The following is a 20,001-nucleotide window of genomic DNA, read 5'->3' as shown; positions in this document are numbered from 1 at the left end:
TTATTCGCAATATCACGAAACGGACAGAGCATCAAATCCAAGCCATGCAATGCTCTCCGCTGAAGTTGAGTTTACATATTTCCTATATATATATATATATATATATATATATATATATATATATATATATATATATATATATATATATATATATATATATATATGTCAGAGGGAAGTGGGGGAGAGTTGGGGAGGACAGAGAACAAAGAGAAGGAGAGGAGTTTTGGTCATGACGACCTACAACTGACCTTGGCTTGGCGAGTTTTCACATGAGAAAGACCATCTCCCAAAGTTTATCTTTCTGGTCAAAGGTGGTTACATAGATCTTTGGAAAGGCCTGTCACCAGATGACAGGTACTACAATTTGAGACTAACCAAAAGCAGAGAAAGGAGTGGGGATGGATGGAAGTAAAGCATCAGGTTCCAGGTCCCAGTACATACGAAATGTTTGACTATTTTGGTTCCAATAATATGGGTTACAGGAAAATGAGTACACGTCAGCAATTGAAATAGTAATTAAGCAAAAGCAATTGACAATAATTTGTCCGCATCGAATAATTATCAGTGCGTACATAATAAATCCACAATAAATCCATGTTCAAAAAGGAAGTTTTCCTCCACATTGGAGGAAAATCACACTGATGTTCCTGAAACATTCAACTTGGCTCCTGACTCGGCTCACTTCGATTGCTGATGGACTTCACAAATGGACAGCACGTATTGGGTCTCGAGGGTGTCTATCGTCTGTTGTTGTTTCTTCTTCACATGACAATCAATGATTTCGGGTGAAAAAATGGAAAACACGACATTTTATATCTCTTTACATTTTTCAGCATTCCTCATTTTGTTTCAGGAATTCAGATTTCTGACATGAAATAAAAACAAAAAAAACCTCTGTTTTTTTTTTCTTCCCATTCTTGTTTCAGGAATTCATGGCTGGAAAACCGAGCGTTTCTGAATTCAAGGAAGAAATTGTTTATTATGACAACTTCAACAATTCCATTCGGGAGATTAATGCTTCTCTCATCATGGGACCAATTGAAGTCATCACAGGTATGTGCATTCATGGGTGCAGCATGTGGGACTGTTTGGTGTTTGAAGATCAGTGTTCACAAAACTTGTGAATGACAAATTTGTATCTCCCAGCAAATAACCTGTCCATAATTCCTCCGTTTCTATGATGTTTATTGCATATTATATTATGGCTTTAAATACCATCTTGGATCAGGCAGCACGATGTGATGCACATTGAAAGAAGTTCACCCCAACCCCGAACCCCAGGTGGATATCATTTCATTTTTAAGAAAAGAGAGAGAGGAGGAGAAGAAACACAGTAACCAGAAAATAATCGGGTTGAGTTAGGTCGGGTTGGTTGGTGAGTGAAAAAAGAGGACATGAGATCATTAAGCACACATCCTTCTTGAATCCCTGGGGGGAAGAAGGGATAGAAGAGCCTCAGGAAGATTATTCCAGAGACAGGAGAATGGAGGACCAAGAACGTTGAAGGTTCCATTCAACCTGAATTTTGGAACTTTAACCAGGTGGAGTTTACTGAAGGAGCACTAGTATCCTGGAGTTTCTGTGGGGAGGGTTGGGAGACTGAGAGAGAGCAGTGGGAGCTTGACCAGAATAGAAGTGGTGAAAAAAAAAAACCACAGAAAGGTCACCGCCTTGCCTGCGATGAGTGGTCAACCATCTATTTGCTTTGACTTCATCACTAGATACGCTACTGATGTTGAACACTTTCGGATTCCACAGAATCTGATGTGTTGCTTAGGTGCCCACCTATGAGGGAGAGTCGTACTCCATTGAGCTTTGGACAAAGGCTTTGTGGGCTGTGAGTATTTCTTGTTTATCAAGGAATTAATTGGAACGATGGGATGGAGGATACCGAGCTTGCAGCAGCTTTGGAGGCTCGTTTTGCTATATTGTCGGCCCAGGACATGTCATGCCTGCTGGTGAGCCCTGAAAGTTCAATAGACTGAACTTCTTCCAGCGGCTCACCATGGAAATAGGTTGGCTGATTCGGTGATCCTTATGTATGATGCTGTGAGATTGAATGACGAGGATTGAAGGACATGTTCTAATTAATCAGACCACCATTCATGACATTTAAATAAATAATTTTTTGACCAACCATGAGGAGTGAAGAAAGCACGAACCCTTTCAATCTCGAGTGCCAACTCTAGTAATGCATCACCATGTGTCTGACATTTTAAAACAAGCCCTGGTTTAGGTCTGTCTGTGGTTGAAACCTGAATCTATGTGAGTCTAGAGCCTTCGTGAGTGTTCCTGAAATTCCCAACAGGAGCTCCTTTTGAGGCTGCATCTCTCTGGTGAAGAGGTCACGCAACAGCACGTACAACCCAGCAATTTGTTTCGGATATATTCAACATGCTTCAACAACCATTCAGCCAAACTCCCTCAGATTAAACTGATTTATGCTTCCAACAATGAAAATCCATGAGATATGCATTTTCTTCCATCGGGATTTGTAACTTGCTTGCAAAGCTGACAGTAATGAATTGATTAAATTGTGTTACAGAACCTTTGAAGTTTGCATTGTCAATCGAAGCATCGGCCTGGAAAATGCTGTTCTGTCGACACTTGAATGATCAATACAAATATCAAATGGACAACTTCATTGCGTTCAACAATGATCAGATTAAGAGTCTTTCCAGAAAAATACAAGACCTCGATGATGTCCGTCGTGCGATGGACACAATTAATCATGTTCATGAGAACGAAGTTCACTTTGAGATGACATTAGGACCAATAGAGGTGAGTTGTTGTCACATTTGTTATTTACATTTTAATTGTGTACAACGTCTCTGACTCGTGGAGGAGCGGCAACACAAAACTCTCAATCCCTCCACCCCCCCTCCCAAACACACACACACAAACACACACCAGACAACAAACAACCACTGAGCTGGGGGAAAGTGACAAGTTCCCAGGGAATTCTGGGTAACAGTGACACCATCTCCATGAGGTTGCCTTTCTCTCCATGCTTAGCAGGGCAATTAAGGAGAAATCTCCTTCTCACCGAGGACGCGAACCCTTGAGGTTTACCTGTGCTCTTTCCTTAAATGCTGAATGTGAAGCAAGGAAGCAGCACATGCTGTTATTGAAGTCATTTCTATAACTCGGTCAGGATCGGGATAGAACTGCCGACCTCCCAGACTCTGAACGAATGCTCGGACCCATTATGCCACTAAGTCGATAAATATCTGTTGGGTGCTATCTGTGGTTGTACTTTACATGCACATTGATTGGTTGTACTTTACATGCACATTGATTGAGCGGTAATGAAAGAAAAAAAGATACAACAAAGACAACCAACCCTGAGTTGGCAATGCGAGCGTAGGATTTAATGTTCCTCATGGTGACCTCCTGTGTGGATGTGTCTTGGAAGGGAAATTATATTACAAAAGGAAAAATGACCCATCCCCAGTGACCAGAAAATCAAGCGAAAATATTCGTCCCCAGTGACGGGAAAATTTCAAGTTAATCTATCAATTTAAATTATTTTATGGACTTTTATGATGTTAATTGGGTTGCAGTCTTGGTTTCACAGTGATCCAAAGTTCTGAGCTACTGATACCACCCGACACAGAATGGTGGTGTAACATCAGGCGGTGGAGGTTCAATTTATATATTTTTAAAAAGAGAGCAAAATATCCTGCTTGTGAAATACAATTTAGCATCAACATTGTTCATGCCTGTTCTCCTGTCATTTCAAAAGTGAATGTTGATTCTATTCCGTCCTCTCTCTCTCTCTCTCTCTCTCTCTCTCTCTCTCTCTCTCTCTCTCTCTCTCTCTCTCTCCTCTCTCCTCTCTCCCCTCTCTCTCTCTCTCTCTCTCTCTCTCTCTCTCTCTCTCTCTCTCTCTCTCTCTCTCTCTCTCTCTCTCTCTCTCTCTCTCTCTCTCTCTCTCTCCACCTCTCTCCACCTCTCTCCACCTCTCTCCACCTCTCTCCACCTCTCTCCACCTCTCTCCACCTCTCTACACCTCTCTCCACCTCTCTCCACCTCTCTCCACCTCTCTCCACCTCTCTCCACCTCTCTCCACCTCTCTCCACCTCTCTCCACCTCTCTCCACCTCTCTCCAACTCTCTCCACCTCTCTCCACCTCTCTCCACCTCTCTTCACCTCTATCTACCTCTCTCCACCTCTCTCCTCATCTCTCCACCTCTCTCCACCTCCCTCCCCCTCTCTCCACCTCTCTCCTCCTCTCTCCACCTCTCTCCTCCTCTCTCCACCTCTCTCTCACCTCTCTCCACCTCTCTCCACCTCTCTCCACCTCTCTCCACCTCTCTCCACCTCTCTCTCACCTCTCTCCACCTCTCTCCACCTCTCTCCACCTCTCTCCACCACTCTCCACCTCTCTCCACCTCTCTCCACCTCTCTCCACCTCTCTCCACCTCTCTCCACCTCTCTGCACCTCTCTGCACCTCTCTCCACCTCTCTCCACCTCTCTCCACCTCTCTCCACCTCTCTCCACCTCTCTCCACCTCTCTCCACCTCTCTCCACCTCTCTCCACCTCCCTCTCTCTCTCTCCACCTCTCTCCCCCCCTCTCCCCCTCTCTCCACCTCTCTCCACCTCTCTCTCTCTCTCTCTCTCTCCACCTCTCTCTCTCTCTCTCTCCACCTCTCTCCACCTCTCTCTCTCTCCACCTCTCTCTCTCTCCACCTCTCTCCACCTCTCTCCACCTCTCTCCACCTCTCTCCACCTCTCTCCACCTCTCTCTCTCTCCACCTCTCTCTCTCTCCACCTCTCTCCACCTCTCTCACCTCTCTCCACCTCTCTCCACCTCTCTCCACCTCTCTCCACACCTCTCCACACCTCTCCACACCTCTCCACACCTCTCCACACCTCTCACACCTCTCACACCTCTCACACCTCTCTCACACCTCTCACACCTCTCACACCTCTCACACCTCTCACACCTCTCACACCTCTCCACTCTCTCTCCACACCTCTCTCTCTCTCACACCTCTCTCACACTCTCTCTCACACCTCTCTCTCTCTCTCACCTCTCTCTCTCTCCCCTCTCTCTCTCTCTCCCCTCTCTCTCTCTCTCTCTCTCTCTCCCCACACTCTCTCCCCAACACTCTCTCCCTGCACTCTCTCCCCTACACTCTCTCCCCTACACTCTCTCCCCTGCACTCTCTCCCCACACTCTCTCCCCTACATTCTCTCCCCTGCACTCTCTCCACTGCTCTCTCTCCCCTGCACTCTCTCCCTGCACTCTCTCCCTGCCCTCTCTCCCCTACCCTCTCTCCCCTGCACTCTCTTCCCTGCCCTCTCTTCCCTGCCCTCTCTCCCCTCCACTCTCACTTCTCTCGCCCCTGCACTCTCTCCCCTCCACCCTCTCTGTCTTCTCTCTCCCCTACCCTCTCTCCCCTGCCCTCTCTCTCCCTGCCCTCTCTTCCCTGCCCTCTCTCCCCTGCACTCTCTCCCCTACACTCTCTCCCCTGCACTCTCTCCCCAACACTCTCTCCCCTACACTCTCTCCCCTGCACTCTCTCCCCTGCACTCTCTCCCCGGCACTATCTCCCCTACACTCTCTCTCCTCCACTCTCACTTTTCTCTCCCCTACACTCTCTCCCCTACATTCTCTCCCCGACACTCTCTCCCCTGCACTCTCTCCACTGCTCTCTCTCCCCTGCACTCTCTCCACTGCAATCTCTCCCTGCCCTCTCTTCCCTGCCCTCTCTTCCCTGCACTCTCTCCCCTACACTCTCTCCCCTGCACTCTCTCCCCTGCACTCTCTCCCCTCCACTCTCACTTCTCTCTCCCCCGCGCTCTCTCCCCTCCACCCTCTCTCTCTTCTCTCTCCCCTACCCTCTCTCCCCTCCTCTCTTTCTCCCTGCCCTCCCTCCCCTGCCCTCTCTCCCCTGCCCTCTCTTCCCTGCCCTATCTTCCCTGCACTCTCTCCCCTGCACTCTCTCCCCTGCACTCTCTCTCCTCCACTCTCACTTCTCTCTCCCCTGCACTCTCTCCCCTCCACCCTCTCTCTTCTCTCTCCCCAACCCTCTCTCCCCTGCTCTCTCTCTCCCTGACCTCTCTCCCCTGCACTCTCTCCCCTGCACTCTCTCCCCTGCACTCTCTTCCCTGCAATCTCTCCCCTGCGCTCTCTCCCCACCACTCCCTTCTCTCTCCACTGCCCTCTCTTCACTGCACTCTCTCCCCTGCATTCTCTCCCCTGCACTCTATCCCCTCCACCCTCTCTCTCTTCTCTCTCCCCTTCCCTCTCTCCCCTGCTCTCTCTCTCTCTACCCTCTCTCCCCTGCCCTCTCTTCCCTGCCCTCTCTCCCCTCCCCTCTCTCCCCTGCCCTCACTCCCCTACACTATCTCCCCTACACTCTCTCCCCTGCACTCTCTCCCCTACACTATCTCCCCTACACTCTCTTTCCTCCACTCTCACTTTTCTCTCCCCGACACTCTCTCTCCTACATTCTCTCCTCTACACTCTCTCCCCTGCACTCTCTCCCCTGCACTCTCTCCCCTGCACTCTCTCCCCTGCACTCTCTCCCCTGCACTCTCTCCCCTACACTCTCTCCCCTGCACTCTCTCGCCTGCACTCTGTCCCCTCCACTCTCACTTCTCTCTCCCCTGCACTCTCTCCCCTCCACCCTCTCTCTCTCTCTCTCTCCCCTACCCTCTCTCCCCTGCTCTCTCTCTCTCCCTGCCCTCTCTCCCCCTGCCCTCTCTTCCCTGCCCTCTCTTCCCTGCACTCTCTCCCCTGCACTCTCTCCCTCACTCTCTCTCTCTCTCTCTCTCTCTCTCTCTCTCTCTCTCTCTCTCTCTCTCTCTCTCTCTCTCTCTCTCTCTCTCTCTCTCTCTCTCTCTCTCTCTCTCTCTCTCTCTCTCTCTCTCTCTCTCTCTCTCTCTCTCTCTCTCTCTCTCTCTCTCTCTCTCTCTCTCTCTCTCTCTCCCTGCCCTCTCTCCCCTGCCCTCTCTCTCCTCCTCCTCTCTCTCCTCTTTCCACTGCCCTCTCTCCACTCCCCTCTCTCACCTCTTTCCCCTCCCCTCTCCCATCCCCTCGCTCCCCTGCCCTGTCTCCCTTGTCCTCTCTCTTCCTCCTCTCTCTCTCTGCTCCCCTTTCTCCACTCCCTACCCCCCCTGCTCTGCCCTCTTCCCTCTTCCCCTCCCCTCTCTCCCTTCTCTCTCTGCACCACTCCTCCCTCCCCCACTCCCTCTCACTCCCACCCCTCACCCTCTCTCCCCCACCCCCTTATCTTTCTCTCCCTCTCGCTGTTTGTCCATACACGATCCTTTTGACGAGATGCTCCAACGCGCAATGAATTGCGCCATCAAGTCCACTGATAAATAATTACATTTAAACTTATTTTGGACCTCTTTGAAGTTTATTGCCTCACCACCAAAAGTAGATGGAGGTTGTTTACACCCCTATCTGTCTGTTTGTCTGTCTGTCGTTCTTGTCTGTGAGCAGAATATCTCAGATTCGGATGAAACTTGGTGGACAGGTTGGGTGTGTGACAAGAATGACTTTCTTCTGTCTTGATGAAGATCCAAATCGGGATTCGGATCCGAGAATTTTTTAGTTTCATCAAACGATTCTTCACCATTGAGAGACGAGGCCAAAATGATATTTCAAAAATTACTTGTGCCTGATATGTTCTGCTGGATCAGGCATTGTGTGGCGGAGGTACAGTCTTGGGCAAAAATATTGTCACCCTTGTGCACTTTTTTCAAAGAACACAATTTTCTCAAAAAATTAGTTGAAATTGACATAAGTATTTTGTCTCCACAATTATATATTTCACAGTGAATATTACAGAACCTTTGTTTTTGATTCAAAACTTCATACATCCTTTTAAATCAGAAAATAAAAACAATTGGTATTGATAAAATTCTCAACACCCTCGGCTTGATATTTGGTATCACGGCCTTTGGACAAAATACCTGCAGTCAAGCACTTCCTGTCGCCATGAATGATCTTCCTGCACCTCTCTCCTGGCAGGATGTCCCACTCTAGTTGTACAAACTGCTCCAGTTCTCCCAGATTTGAAGGGTACCTTCCCCCAACTGCTGTTTTCACATCTCCCCACAGGTGTTCAATGGGATTTAGATCTGGACTCATTGCTGCCCACTTCAGAACAGTCCGGTGTTTTGTCTTGAACCATTCCTGGGTGCTTCTGAAACACATCTTTTCCTTTTTCTCTCCCCTTGATATCCTTTCCTCTCCTCCAAATCTCGTTTCTCTTCTCTAATTACACTATCATATCCACCTACCGTCATTTCACCCTCTCTTTTGTATTGTCTTTCTCCTATTTATCTATCTTCCGTACATGATGCGTAGTTGTGGACAACTCCTGGTAAGAAGAAAACTCAACTTCTGCAAAGGAAATGATGTCGATTATTTCGATTCAAACACCTAAACTCACGTCAATTTAATTCCACAGGAAGCGTATGCCATATTGAACCGCTTTGAGGTTCAAGTGACAAAGGAGGAAAGAGACAGCGTCGACACACTGCAGTATACTTTCGTGAAGCTTCTTGCCAAAACTGTAAGTTGAGACTCGTTTGTAGTTGCATTGCATGTCGAGAACATACCAAATGATGAGTGTGTTCATTTATTGTCTGCTGTTGAAAAATTCCTTATCTCGTCATTCTGCCAGATTAATGCTGAGTGCTTCTCGTGATGTTTACAACAGAAAAGCGTGGAGGATGAACTGACGGAAATGCAGCCGAAATTGGAGAATGCTCTGCAAGATTCAGTTGAAAAATTCAAGCAAGATGTCACTTCATTTTCACAGTTCTACCACGTGGTATGTTTTATGCATTTATGAAAAAAATCTTTGTTCAAGTTGAGTTTTTGAACAACTCAAAGTTTTTCAAAATGTAAACTCTTTGCCTGCAAGGCAGTGCAGAATGACAAGATGGTGTCGTTTTTCGATCCTAGTGGTGGATCTCTAAGTCTTACTCACGTTGTTGTTCTTGTGGACTTTTTTGTTTCACAGCCTACAGTTTTCATCGAAACTTCCTGAAACTTGGCGTATATATGTAAAAAATACCCTACGCAGACAGTAACGATCTCCGATTTTGAAAATTCCTCCTAGAAAAAAAGTTATGACGTCAAAATATCCCCACTAATGGAAATCGCGTAAAAAATTATCTCCAAAACTAGGCAAGCTTTTTGAATTCTGTTTGCGGGAATCGAACAGGGATGAATTACCGCACATATGATACATCACTATGACGTCATATAACTTTTTATGACGTCATCATTAAGAGGACGAGGATCTTCGCTCATTTGAGCTTGTTGAGACATAAAGTCTGAATACATTTTATTGATACACACTATATGTATGTATATACATATTTACAGTGTCTATAGAAAGTCCACACCCGCTTTCAAAATGTTCACCTTTTGTTTGTCTTATAACCTTGAATTAAATCGCATGAAATCAGACTTTTTCCTCCTCCATTTGCACACCGCAACCCGCAACTTCCAAGTGAAAAACAAATTACACAAATTTGAGAAAATTAATTAAACATACAAAACTAGAATATCTTGGTTGGATCCTCTAATTTATTTTGCCTTCCAAACTCCAGGGATTTCCACACGGAGAACCGAGCCACGGTCACCGTGCCCTCTGCCCGCTTTGCAGGAGCTTTCACCTGCTTCAAAATTAATTTTGTTGCACTCAATGAAGTTACACGTTGGGCACATTCCTTTATCTTTTCTTCATTCAATATAATTGTCAGAAGGGTGGAAAAGGTCAAGTTTAATGGTTTGGTAATTTCACATGTTCTTGTGCAAATATGGAGAAGATGAAAGCATCACCTTCCTTAAATACACTTATATGCTTAGTTATAAGAATCGGTAATTTCTTTACATTTTCAGATTTCACTCCAGATTTCGACACTTATTTATTCCTCAAGATCCGATCGTCAAATCCAAAATCATATTTTGATTATACACTTTAATTACGCCATGAGAGTGCATCGTGTTCCAAAGGCAAGGCATATTTAGTTGGCCAAATCAAAATGGCAGCTCAGACTCCTGCGAAGCGAAGTTGGGCAGACCAAGGATGAGACTTTCATGAAGGTATGCCATTAATTATCTTCAAAAGGGGTGTTTAAATTTACCCAAACACCCAGTTTTCACTCATACACTCCCTTTGAGTTGGTTATGCATGCAAAGTTTCACGCCACTTTGGAAACAGGAGAAGAGAAGAAAATCTGCCACAAATGCAGACCGGAAATCTTTATTTGAGAGATGTCATGAGGTCTTGTCCACTATGAAATGCCAGCAGGTGGGGCCCCATTTTAATGTCGATCAGAAGGACAGCACATTATGTGATGCAATTCACCACCAATGCATGTGTAGCACCAATCCAACAATTTATAGTCAAGGCCGAGACTTGAACCCAGACGAGTTAGCTCAAAGGTGATCTGCCTCTGCACCATCCTGTTTATATTATCAATTAATTAAGTGAAATGTCCCAGTCATTATCAATGCTGACATGTAAATAGTTAAAATGCACAAAATTTTGTTTTGAAGACGCAAGTTCAATTTATTGTTCTCTCCGTGCTTCCGGTGTGTACAGGAAGGTCCAATGGTACGAGGAATCACTCCAAGTGAAGCAAGCAACAGACTTCAAATTTGTCAGGTGACTTAATAATTCGTTTAATCCACATCGACCAGATTTTATATTCTATCCCATATTTATTTCTCTGAATGTATCTTTTTGTGAACATTGTGCTTGTTTCCCTTCACTGTAGGGAAGAGTTGAACATCTCTGCAGTAAGTTGACAACATATTCATCGGGTGAAGAGTTGCTTGGACTTCCTGTGAACAAATATGCAGATTTAGAACGCATGAAGTAAGTATTAAAACTCAAATTACAGATCTCACAATCTGATCATTCATATATTCCTATCATGAATCATCTTCATTCAAGATATATGTAGATATGTGGATGAACACATATAGTTATATGAAAGGCAGTGACGTCACTGCCACAACACACGTTTTCCGTGACGTCACAGCAATCGTCTCAGGTCAGAGAATGACATTAAGTCTCATAATTGCTCCCAACCACATCCATTGATGACCCCATGTTTAACAGTTGGTTGCAAGCATCGCATGTCGTGACGTTCTCCAGGTCATTGGCGAATGAACTGGCATATTCTAGATGCAAAAATTTTAAACTTTGAATGATCAGATCAGAGTGCCTATTTCCATTGTTCAGTCACCTTTTCTTGGTGTTGCCTTGCAAATTAGTCTTTTCTCCTTATTCTGTTTTCTCAGCAGTGGTTTCTCTGCTGCATCCCTGCCATGGAAACCTGCTGCAATCAGCCTTCTGCACACTGTGCGAGATGTGCAATGTTTCGTCCTGCTCTCACTTTATTTGTCAACTTCTGACTTGATTACCTCCACGACCGAAGGTGGAAGGAGGTTATGTTTTCACCCCTTCTCTGTTTGTTTGTTTGTCTGTCTGTTTGTCTGTGTGCACAATATCTTAAAAAAGTTGTGCAAGGATTGGGATGAAATGTTGTGGACAGGTTGGGTGTGTGACAAGGACGAACTGATTCGATTTTTGTTAAGATCCAGATCCGGATCCGGCTACTGTAACTTTTTCAGTGATTCTTCACCATTGAGAGATGTGGCCAAAAACGATATATTGTTACGAATCTGGCAGCCATGAGCATACACCAGCCAGAGTCCTTATAGATCAGTTATATCAGTAAGTATGTGTTTCGAGGTGGCATCCCGTCCTATGTTTAATGGGTGATTAATTGTACGTGCGCTGTGAATTATTTTGTAGTTAGGATTTTTACATCACCAACAACAACGACCACAACAACACTCTGCTCGCGGCATTGTCTGCACTCTTCGCGCGCTCACCCGGCATGCGGGCGTGTGCAGAATTCCATGCCCCAGGCGGTGTGGATTTCGCACCAAATATGGGCACGGAGCGTTTCGCTCTGGCTGCGCGCCAAATAAGGGTATGCGTCATTTTTCGCCCAATGAGTGACACGCGGACCAGAGCCTGGGCGGTCCTTTGCAAGAAGGCGGAGCCGCGACACGCCGTCCACCCAATGAGAGCAGGCGACAGGGGAGCGGACCCGCCCGAGAAAGCGACAGGATTGATTGAAGATTGCGTCCCGTCTGCTCGAGCGTGCGTCTGTCTGGGTCTGCGGCTGACTGCATCACGCACATCCGAGGCGTCTCGTCTGGCGCATTACTACAAGCGGTCGACCATCTCATCACGGGAGATCACCTCGTCTCGCCTCCTCTGGGTTCGGCCACCCTGGTCCGTTTTTTGGCGAATGGTGCTCCGGGAAGGTGCGGTTGTCCGGCGGCACGAACGCGGCCAGGTAGCCAGCACTTTCTCTTCCCTCAGTTCGTCTTCCCTCCCAGCTGAAGGGGCAATAAAAGACCTCGAGGTCCATCTCTTCCTGGGTATTTGTGTGTGCGTGTGTGTGTCCGTGGGCCCTGTCTCTCAGTAGAATTGTTCAAGGAATTGCTTGTACATTTGATACCTGTATTTACTTGTGATAACTCTGCTCTGTGGTCTCCTCCCAGATTATTGTTATAAATAAATATCCCTCTTGTTGAATGTCCCAGCTCGTCCTTGACCATTCTATCATTGGTTTGCCGCGCTGCGAACGGGAATTAGGAGGCCTCAGGAGGCAGAGTTCTGATACTCTCCACTCGGGGTACGACTTGGATCCGGCTCGGTAACGGCCCGGATCGTGCAGATCCTGCCGAGGGTGAATTTCCCCAGTAGTTTGACGACGTGGGTATTTAGGTATATTGAAATTGGCAATTGACCCTACCCCACGTGGTCGACCTATTGGTGACCTTCGGTCCGATAAGGGACCCGTGACCTTTCGGATTTATCTGAAAGGTACGACCTAAATTCCGGGTGTTCGGTGGAGCCGACTCTACTGCTCCCCCTAGCGGTCGTGCTCGCCACCGAGACCCGGCCTCACAACAATATTGCATGACTTTTCAAAAAATTCAATGGTACCGATATGTTCTTGTGGATCAGGCATTGCGTGGCGGAGGTTTGCGCTCCACAAAGTGCCCTTCTAGTTATCTTATGTGTTTTTTCTTGCCTTGGGGAGGTTTTTATTTCTGGGTCTTCCTGGCCTTTTCTTGTCTTGTACCGAGCCAGTTTATTTTGTGAGTAGCAAAATATTCATCACTCCACTATCGGAGATCTTTCGCTTTTCTGCGATTATCTTCATAGCATTCCCTTCTTCTCGCAGAGTTTGAATCCTCACGTACTGTTCTGTTGGAAGTTGCTTTCTTGGCGCCATTCTGAAACCACTCATACATGTTCAAGCAAGGGGAGAAGCTGATGGAAAAACTAATTTCGCATCTTCATGAATTTGAAACTTTTTTGTGGTTTCTCATAATTTGCTTCTTGGTCTTTCTCGCCTTTTCCTAAACATATAGAACATACATAAATGTACATGCTTACATATATACACATGTTGATATCGATATAATTTCTGTTTTATCAGGGTCTTTTGTGAAACAAAAGTGAAGCTTCGTTCCTTTTTGCTTCGGTGAGTAACAATTGATCATCTTTATTTCCAGGACGGAACTGGGATTGTTACAAAAGCTGTACGGCTTGTACAATTCTGTGATGACAAGTATAAATGGCTACTATGACATCCTTTGGACAAATCTGGACAGTGACAAGATCAACGCTGAGCTTCTCGACTTTCAAAACAGGTACAAACTGTTTCTTAAATTGTCGGAGAATTGTATGTCAGCAACTCTTGTGTTTTTGGTCTTCACAGAGTTTTCGTTTGTTCTTTTTTTCTTTTTCGGGTGTTTTTGGCATTTTAAAAAAAAATTTCAGGTGTTTTTGGCATTTTTTTCATGCTTGTTATAAATCCTTTTATTGTCTCTTTTTTTATTCTTTCCGAGCAAATAACACCCGACACTTCGCTGACGGGGATACGAAGGGTGTGAGGAGAAAAAGAGAAGGAAGAGGGAGAGGTGGAGGGGGAAAGAGAGAGAGAGGAGTGGGGGAAGGGAAGGAAAGATGTGTGGTGGAGTGTTAATTACGATTCATCGTCTCAACAAAATGATTCTGCAGAGAATAACAGTGAAGATGGAAGCAAAATAACGTCTGAAATCCATTTTCTACCGGACTTATCAGAAATACCGCCTGGAGACAAACACCGCCCAGACACATCCGGAGACAAACTCCCGTCCGGACATAAACACCTTCCAGAGACAAACACTGCCTGGACACATCCAGATATAAACACCGTCCGGTCAAACAGTGCACGGACACCTCCGGAGACAAACTCCCGTCCAGACATAAACACCGCTCAGAACATAAACTCAGGGGTTCTCACCTTGTGTTTGGCAATGGGACTTGTGGAGAATATGGGGGGAGGGGAAGCAGGATTGAACAAAATGGGGTATGTTGAAACCATGTTAATACAGCACGCAGACACTGCTGGGAGATGTATATGGAGGTGAAGAGGGGAGGGGTTTGGGAGGAAGATAGCATGAGGGGAGGGAAAGGAAGGCAGCACAAGGGGTGAGGAGGGCAGCGCAAGGGGGTGAGGAAGGCAGCACGAGGGGTGGGGGGGGAGGTTGGGAGGCAGCATGAGGAAAAGGAGAGGAAGCGTGATGGGAGAGAGGCAACATGAAGGAAAGGGGAGGCAGTGTGAATGGAGGGAATGGGAAGGCATGGTTGTGGGATGGGAAGGCAGCATGAGAGGAGGGGAACAAGGCAGTGTGAGAGGAGAGGAGGACGGCAGCATGAAAGGAGGGGAGGAAGGCAGCGTGAGAAGAGGGGAGGAAGGCAGCGTGAGAGGAGGGGAGGAAGGCAGCATGAGCGGAGTGGAAGCAGCTTGCTCATGGCAAAAATCGTGCATGCAATTGTGAATGATGAAACAATAGAAGACACTACAACACTCCGCCTTCCTTAGTAGTTTGACAATTAAATGTACAATATGTTTATTTATTTGTAGGTGCCGAAAACTACCAAAGGATTTGAAAGAATGGCAAGCATTCCTGGATTTAAAGAAGAAAATTGATGATTTCAGTGAATCTTGCCCACTTCTGAAAATGATGACCCACAAAGCCATGAAGCCTCTTCATTGGGACCGCATTGCCAAAGTTACAAATCACCCATTCGATATGTTGTCTGAAACATTTTGTTTACGCAACATCATGGATGCACCACTTTTGAAGCACAAGCAGGATATTGAGGTGTGTTGTGTTGTAAAATGTGGATACATGAAAATGTGATAGAGTGATAATAATGTAAATTTTAGATGTAAAAACTCATCAAACAGAATTATGTCAAAAGATAGTCTCATGCTTCAAGTGGGTTTGGCCAAAAGTGGGGGAAACAAACCCGAACATCTCACACAATGCATGTTCCTTCGTGGCCCATTCGACACAGGGGAAGGACCTTATCTGTAACAAGTACTAACAAAATAATAACAATTGTTATGATGTCTGCTGATGTGATTCTGTGCATTGATTTGACCCAAACAATGACCTTCCCTGTCTTGGCAATAGGTACAGAGACCTGCAAAAGTACTCAACACCCTCCCTCCAAATTTTACACATTTTGATGTGACCTGAGCTTATTTCATGATGCTTTCAAATCAGACTGCACATATATATATATATATATATATATATATATATATATATATATATATATATATATATATATATATATATATATATATATATATATATATATATATGATATATGTAGTCAATCTACATATATGTAGATATATGATACAATCAGACTATATGTATATATATATATATATATATATATATATATATATATATATATATATATATATATATATATATATATATATATATATATATATATATGTCTTCACAAACTACTTCGAAGTGTTCAAGTTGAAAAATGCAATTAGAATGTGAATAAGGTAGATTTACTTCCTCACCTGTCCGCAACCAATGTGTGGCCCTAAATGGAGTTCTTTCATCCGCTCTTCCTGTCCAGGCTGGAGTTCCTCAAGGCTGTGTTCTGGGCCCTGTTCTTTTTATGGTTTTCATCTTTGATCTCTCCCACTCTCTGGAAAATCCTCTTTATTTCTTTGCTGATGACTCCACCCTCTGCCGTACCATCTGTCATCCCTCAGATCGGCAAGCAACAGCTTCTTCACTCTCTGCAGATCTGGATAAAATCACAAGCTGGTCCAACATGTGGAACATGTCTTTCAATCCTGACAAATCTCACACTCTCACGATGTCTCTTTGAAAGAACCGTCTGGAAAACCCCCTCCATCAACTTTCTTAACAATCCTCCTGGAGAAGTCCTTTCATTCAAGCTTCTGTGTCTCACGATCTGCCATGATCTTTCCTGGGAAAACCACATTTCCAAGCTGGCCTCCAAAGCCAGTCGCTGACTGGGCATCCTCCATTATGCAAAGACCTTCCTTGGCTCGCCTGAGCTCCTGACCTCATACAAAGCTTTCGTCCGCAGCCTGATGTGGAGTACTGCTCTCCCCTCTGGGATGGTGCTCCCTCCTCTCACCTTTCTCGGCTTCATGCTGTGGAAACCAAGACATTTAGGATCATTGGTATTTCCCGTGAGGAGGCTGAGTTTTGGGACTCACCGCAGGCAGGTCGGTGGTCTTTCATTTTTCTACTGTCTCCTCTCTGGCCTTGCTGCCCCTGCTCTGTCTGAGATATGTCCCCCCCCCATATTTCCGCAGAGCGTTCAAGGACCGCCAGCACCCCCCCCTCCTTTTTGGTGAAACTACCAAAATCAAGAATCACTGCTCACATTCACTCTTTCATTCCTCTTTTTTTCCCCACCTTTGGAAAAAACTTCCACGCTCTCTTCAATCCCACTTTTCCCTCCAGGTCTTCAAAACAGATGTTCATCACCATCTCTTATCTTTTCATCTGTAATTTCATCTGTAATCTGCAAAATTTCATACGCCATCCAAAACAATGATCTTTTCTACCCCCACTTTTCCACCCCAAACTCACCTCCTTCAAATTCTCTGCTTTCCTTCCTGAAAGTCCCTGTAGTGTCCACCTTGCTTACCCTGTGTTCCCCGCCCCATCCCTCTCCATTCCACAGATCTCCTCATGTCTCTGTTCCTTACTGTTTTTTTCCTTACTTCTTCCTCCCCCCCTCTTGTCTCCTGCCCCCCTTGTTGTACATTCTGTGTGTTCGCTATCCTACGAGCCTCGACAATGTATACAAAAATCAGAAAATCAGATGATTCTGAAATAGAAATCAGATGAAAATAGAAAAAGTATTCAACCCCTTTGCCTCATAAACCCTAAATCACTTCAAGAGCAAATCCTTTGTTTGAAACGTAACAAAATAAGTGTGATAGGTTTCACCTGTGTATATGTCATCATTGGTTTTACTTAAAAATTTCGCTCCCCCACTTAATTAAGGAGTTTGAATGTGCATCTTCCACAGCATCGCAGCGACGCGCTGTTCTGGCACATGCTCCCATACCTGACCTGACCTGAATGTGCATCTCACTTGGTTCATCAACAAGGCAAACATGAAGACCATGGAGCTTTCCAAAGAAGTCAGACATAAAGTGGTGGAGAAGCACCGTTCAGGAGAGGGTTATATGAAGATTTGACGATGTATCATGTCACCCAGACTTTCCCCAGGTCAGGTTGCCAAACCAAACTCAACAGCCGGGCAAGCAGGAAACTGGTTCAGGATGTCACTGTGAATCCAACAATGAGGTTAAAAGATCTGCAAGGCTCTATGTCAGAGATGGGTGGTCAGTGTTAATCAATCAACAATATCCTGCTCCCTTCACAAAGCTGGCCTCCATGGACAGGTGGCAAGAGCGAAGTCATTACCGAAAATGAACACATTTAAAAGCTCATATGGAGTTTGCCGAAAAGCATCTTCATGATATTTCAAACATGTGGAGAAAGGTTTTGTGGTCACACGAGACAAAAATTGAACTTTTTGGTTTCATTTCAAAGCGTTATATCTGGCGCAAGCCTGACACTGCACATCACCCGCTCAACACCATCCCTACTTTCAAGCATGGTGGTGGCATGGCAGCATCATGTTCTGGGGCTGCTTTTCATCAGCACGGACTGGCAAGCTTGTCAGGACAGGAGGGACAATGGACGGTAGAAAGTACAGGAGAATTCTTGATGAAAACTTGCTTGAGTCAACAATGAATCTGAAACTGCATCGGAGATTCACATTTCAGCAGGACAATGATCCGAAGCACAAAGATAACACCACCCTGGAGTGGCTGTGGAAGAAGAAAATAAATGTTCTTGAGTGTCCCAGTCAAAGTTCTGACTTGAACCCAATTGAACATTTATTGCGAGACTTGAAGATCGCAAAACCATCGATGATCCCCACACAAAAGTGTTGGGGGGGATGGGATATCAGAAAAAAAAAACAATACATTATTACAGAGAGGCACACAAAGCCAAATGTGCTCGACAAAGTTGGATTCGACAGTGAGGGGCATGGGTTGTGTGGGTGAGCAGGTACCAGGTAAGAAATTTGGTTTATTTCGTTAAACTTAGAATAAGCTTTGCAACCGTAGGACTGGCATCAATTCGTTTGGCAGATTGAGGATATTTGCTTTGATTTGATGTGGAATTTATTCACATGACCGCTGATTATCTTCATGATATCTCAGCATTCTGTACCCTCCGAACACGTTGGGAATCTGATTCACATCTCTCGTATCCCTTCGAAACCCGTGAATCTCATGTCCATTGAATCACCTTGACTCGCCTTGAGTGTATCGATACATTTCGCTTCAATATTTGTCCAAAAATAAGCACAAAATGATGAGTAACACAAAACCATTCGATGTGAACGAATGAAACCATCTCCTCATCTGATTAATTGATGAATCTAAAAACAAAAAAAATCCAGTTTTTGCCAAATCACATCTTCACTTTTGTCCCCAAATTTCAGCTTCCGAGAAAACAGGGGAGATAAGACTGCCAGACTGTATTGATTAATTACTTCATTATTATCGATTTATTTATTACTTAATTATTTCCTTTCTCATCTCCGCAATATCTCGGGCACCTTTTGAGCTCGGAAAGCAACATTTGGACACGACAGTTCACAAGTGATTTGGCTATAAAGGGTATTTTTTGACTTATCGATTAATCAATGAATCGATTAATAATTATTCATCTTTTGATAAATTACTTAACTTTCAAAAAGTCACAGATTCAAATGAAACAGAAGTGGTTTTGCTATACTGTTCGACAATTGATGAAGAAATTAATTGTTTTACGATTATTATATATTTTATTTTAATTATGTAATTAATTTTTGAACCCTGCTCTCTCACAATTCCCTCTCCATATATTGCACGGCGGCATCGCCCGGGCGCCTAAGGTGCCCCAGCAACGTCGCACACTGGATGATATGTTATTTATTGATTTGCCATTGGGACGGTCGGTGTACGTTGAACGTGCCTCCACGTGTTTGTTTTTGTACCTATATGAATACATTTTTGTCACAAAACAGGATATTTGCATATCTGCTGTCAAAGAAAAAGAAATTGAAGCCAAGTTTCTCCAAGTCATTGAGACTTGGAAGAACCAGAACTTCACTTTTGCTTCCTTTAAAACAAGAGGTGAATTACTGCTGAAGGGATCTGATGTTTCAGAGATATTCAGCACCATGGAGGACAGTTTAATGATCCTTGGCTCTTTACTGAGCAACAGGTATGTGCTTTTGTAATCATATAAGATTTATTATGGCTGTTGTCGCCCCCAATATTGTCCATTTATGAATGTGCTGCACAATTGACGTCAAACATGTCGCCGCAAAACTGGGCAGGCTTGATACGCTGCCACTCAATCATTCAGATGTGGTTTTTTTGGTTGTTTTTTTTTAAAACAGTCAATGTTCGTGGAAGAGCTAGAACACTGAACGGATCAGGATGCAACAGAATAAAAGGGGAAGTAGAGAGGGGTTGGGGGAACACCAAGAGCAGGGGTTGAAGGACA

At 44.9% G+C, this 20,001-nt stretch overlaps 1 protein-coding gene across 1 annotated transcript in view; it reads left to right on the top strand.

The window, feature by feature from the left end:
- LOC147006535 (dynein axonemal heavy chain 8-like) overlaps positions 1-20,001 on the top strand; it is a 262,978-nt gene that overhangs the window by 168,641 nt on the left and 74,336 nt on the right. Inside the window, exons 18-26 of the mRNA XM_085868614.1 lie at positions 927-1,053; positions 2,546-2,781; positions 8,435-8,539; positions 8,687-8,800; positions 10,586-10,648; positions 10,761-10,861; positions 13,591-13,728; positions 14,988-15,228; positions 19,517-19,716. Coding sequence (XP_085724740.1) covers positions 927-1,053; positions 2,546-2,781; positions 8,435-8,539; positions 8,687-8,800; positions 10,586-10,648; positions 10,761-10,861; positions 13,591-13,728; positions 14,988-15,228; positions 19,517-19,716 — 1,325 coding nt within the window. The remainder of the gene's footprint in view (positions 1-926; positions 1,054-2,545; positions 2,782-8,434; positions 8,540-8,686; positions 8,801-10,585; positions 10,649-10,760; positions 10,862-13,590; positions 13,729-14,987; positions 15,229-19,516; positions 19,717-20,001) is intronic.

The sequence above is a fragment of the Eptatretus burgeri genome, unplaced genomic scaffold (genome assembly GCF_056783735.1).
Source record: "Eptatretus burgeri isolate ZD-2024b unplaced genomic scaffold, Ebu_testis_v1 Ebu_testis_scaffold_3167, whole genome shotgun sequence".
Taxonomy (NCBI): domain Eukaryota; kingdom Metazoa; phylum Chordata; class Myxini; order Myxiniformes; family Myxinidae; genus Eptatretus; species Eptatretus burgeri.
This window is presented reverse-complemented; position numbering and strand designations above follow the sequence as displayed.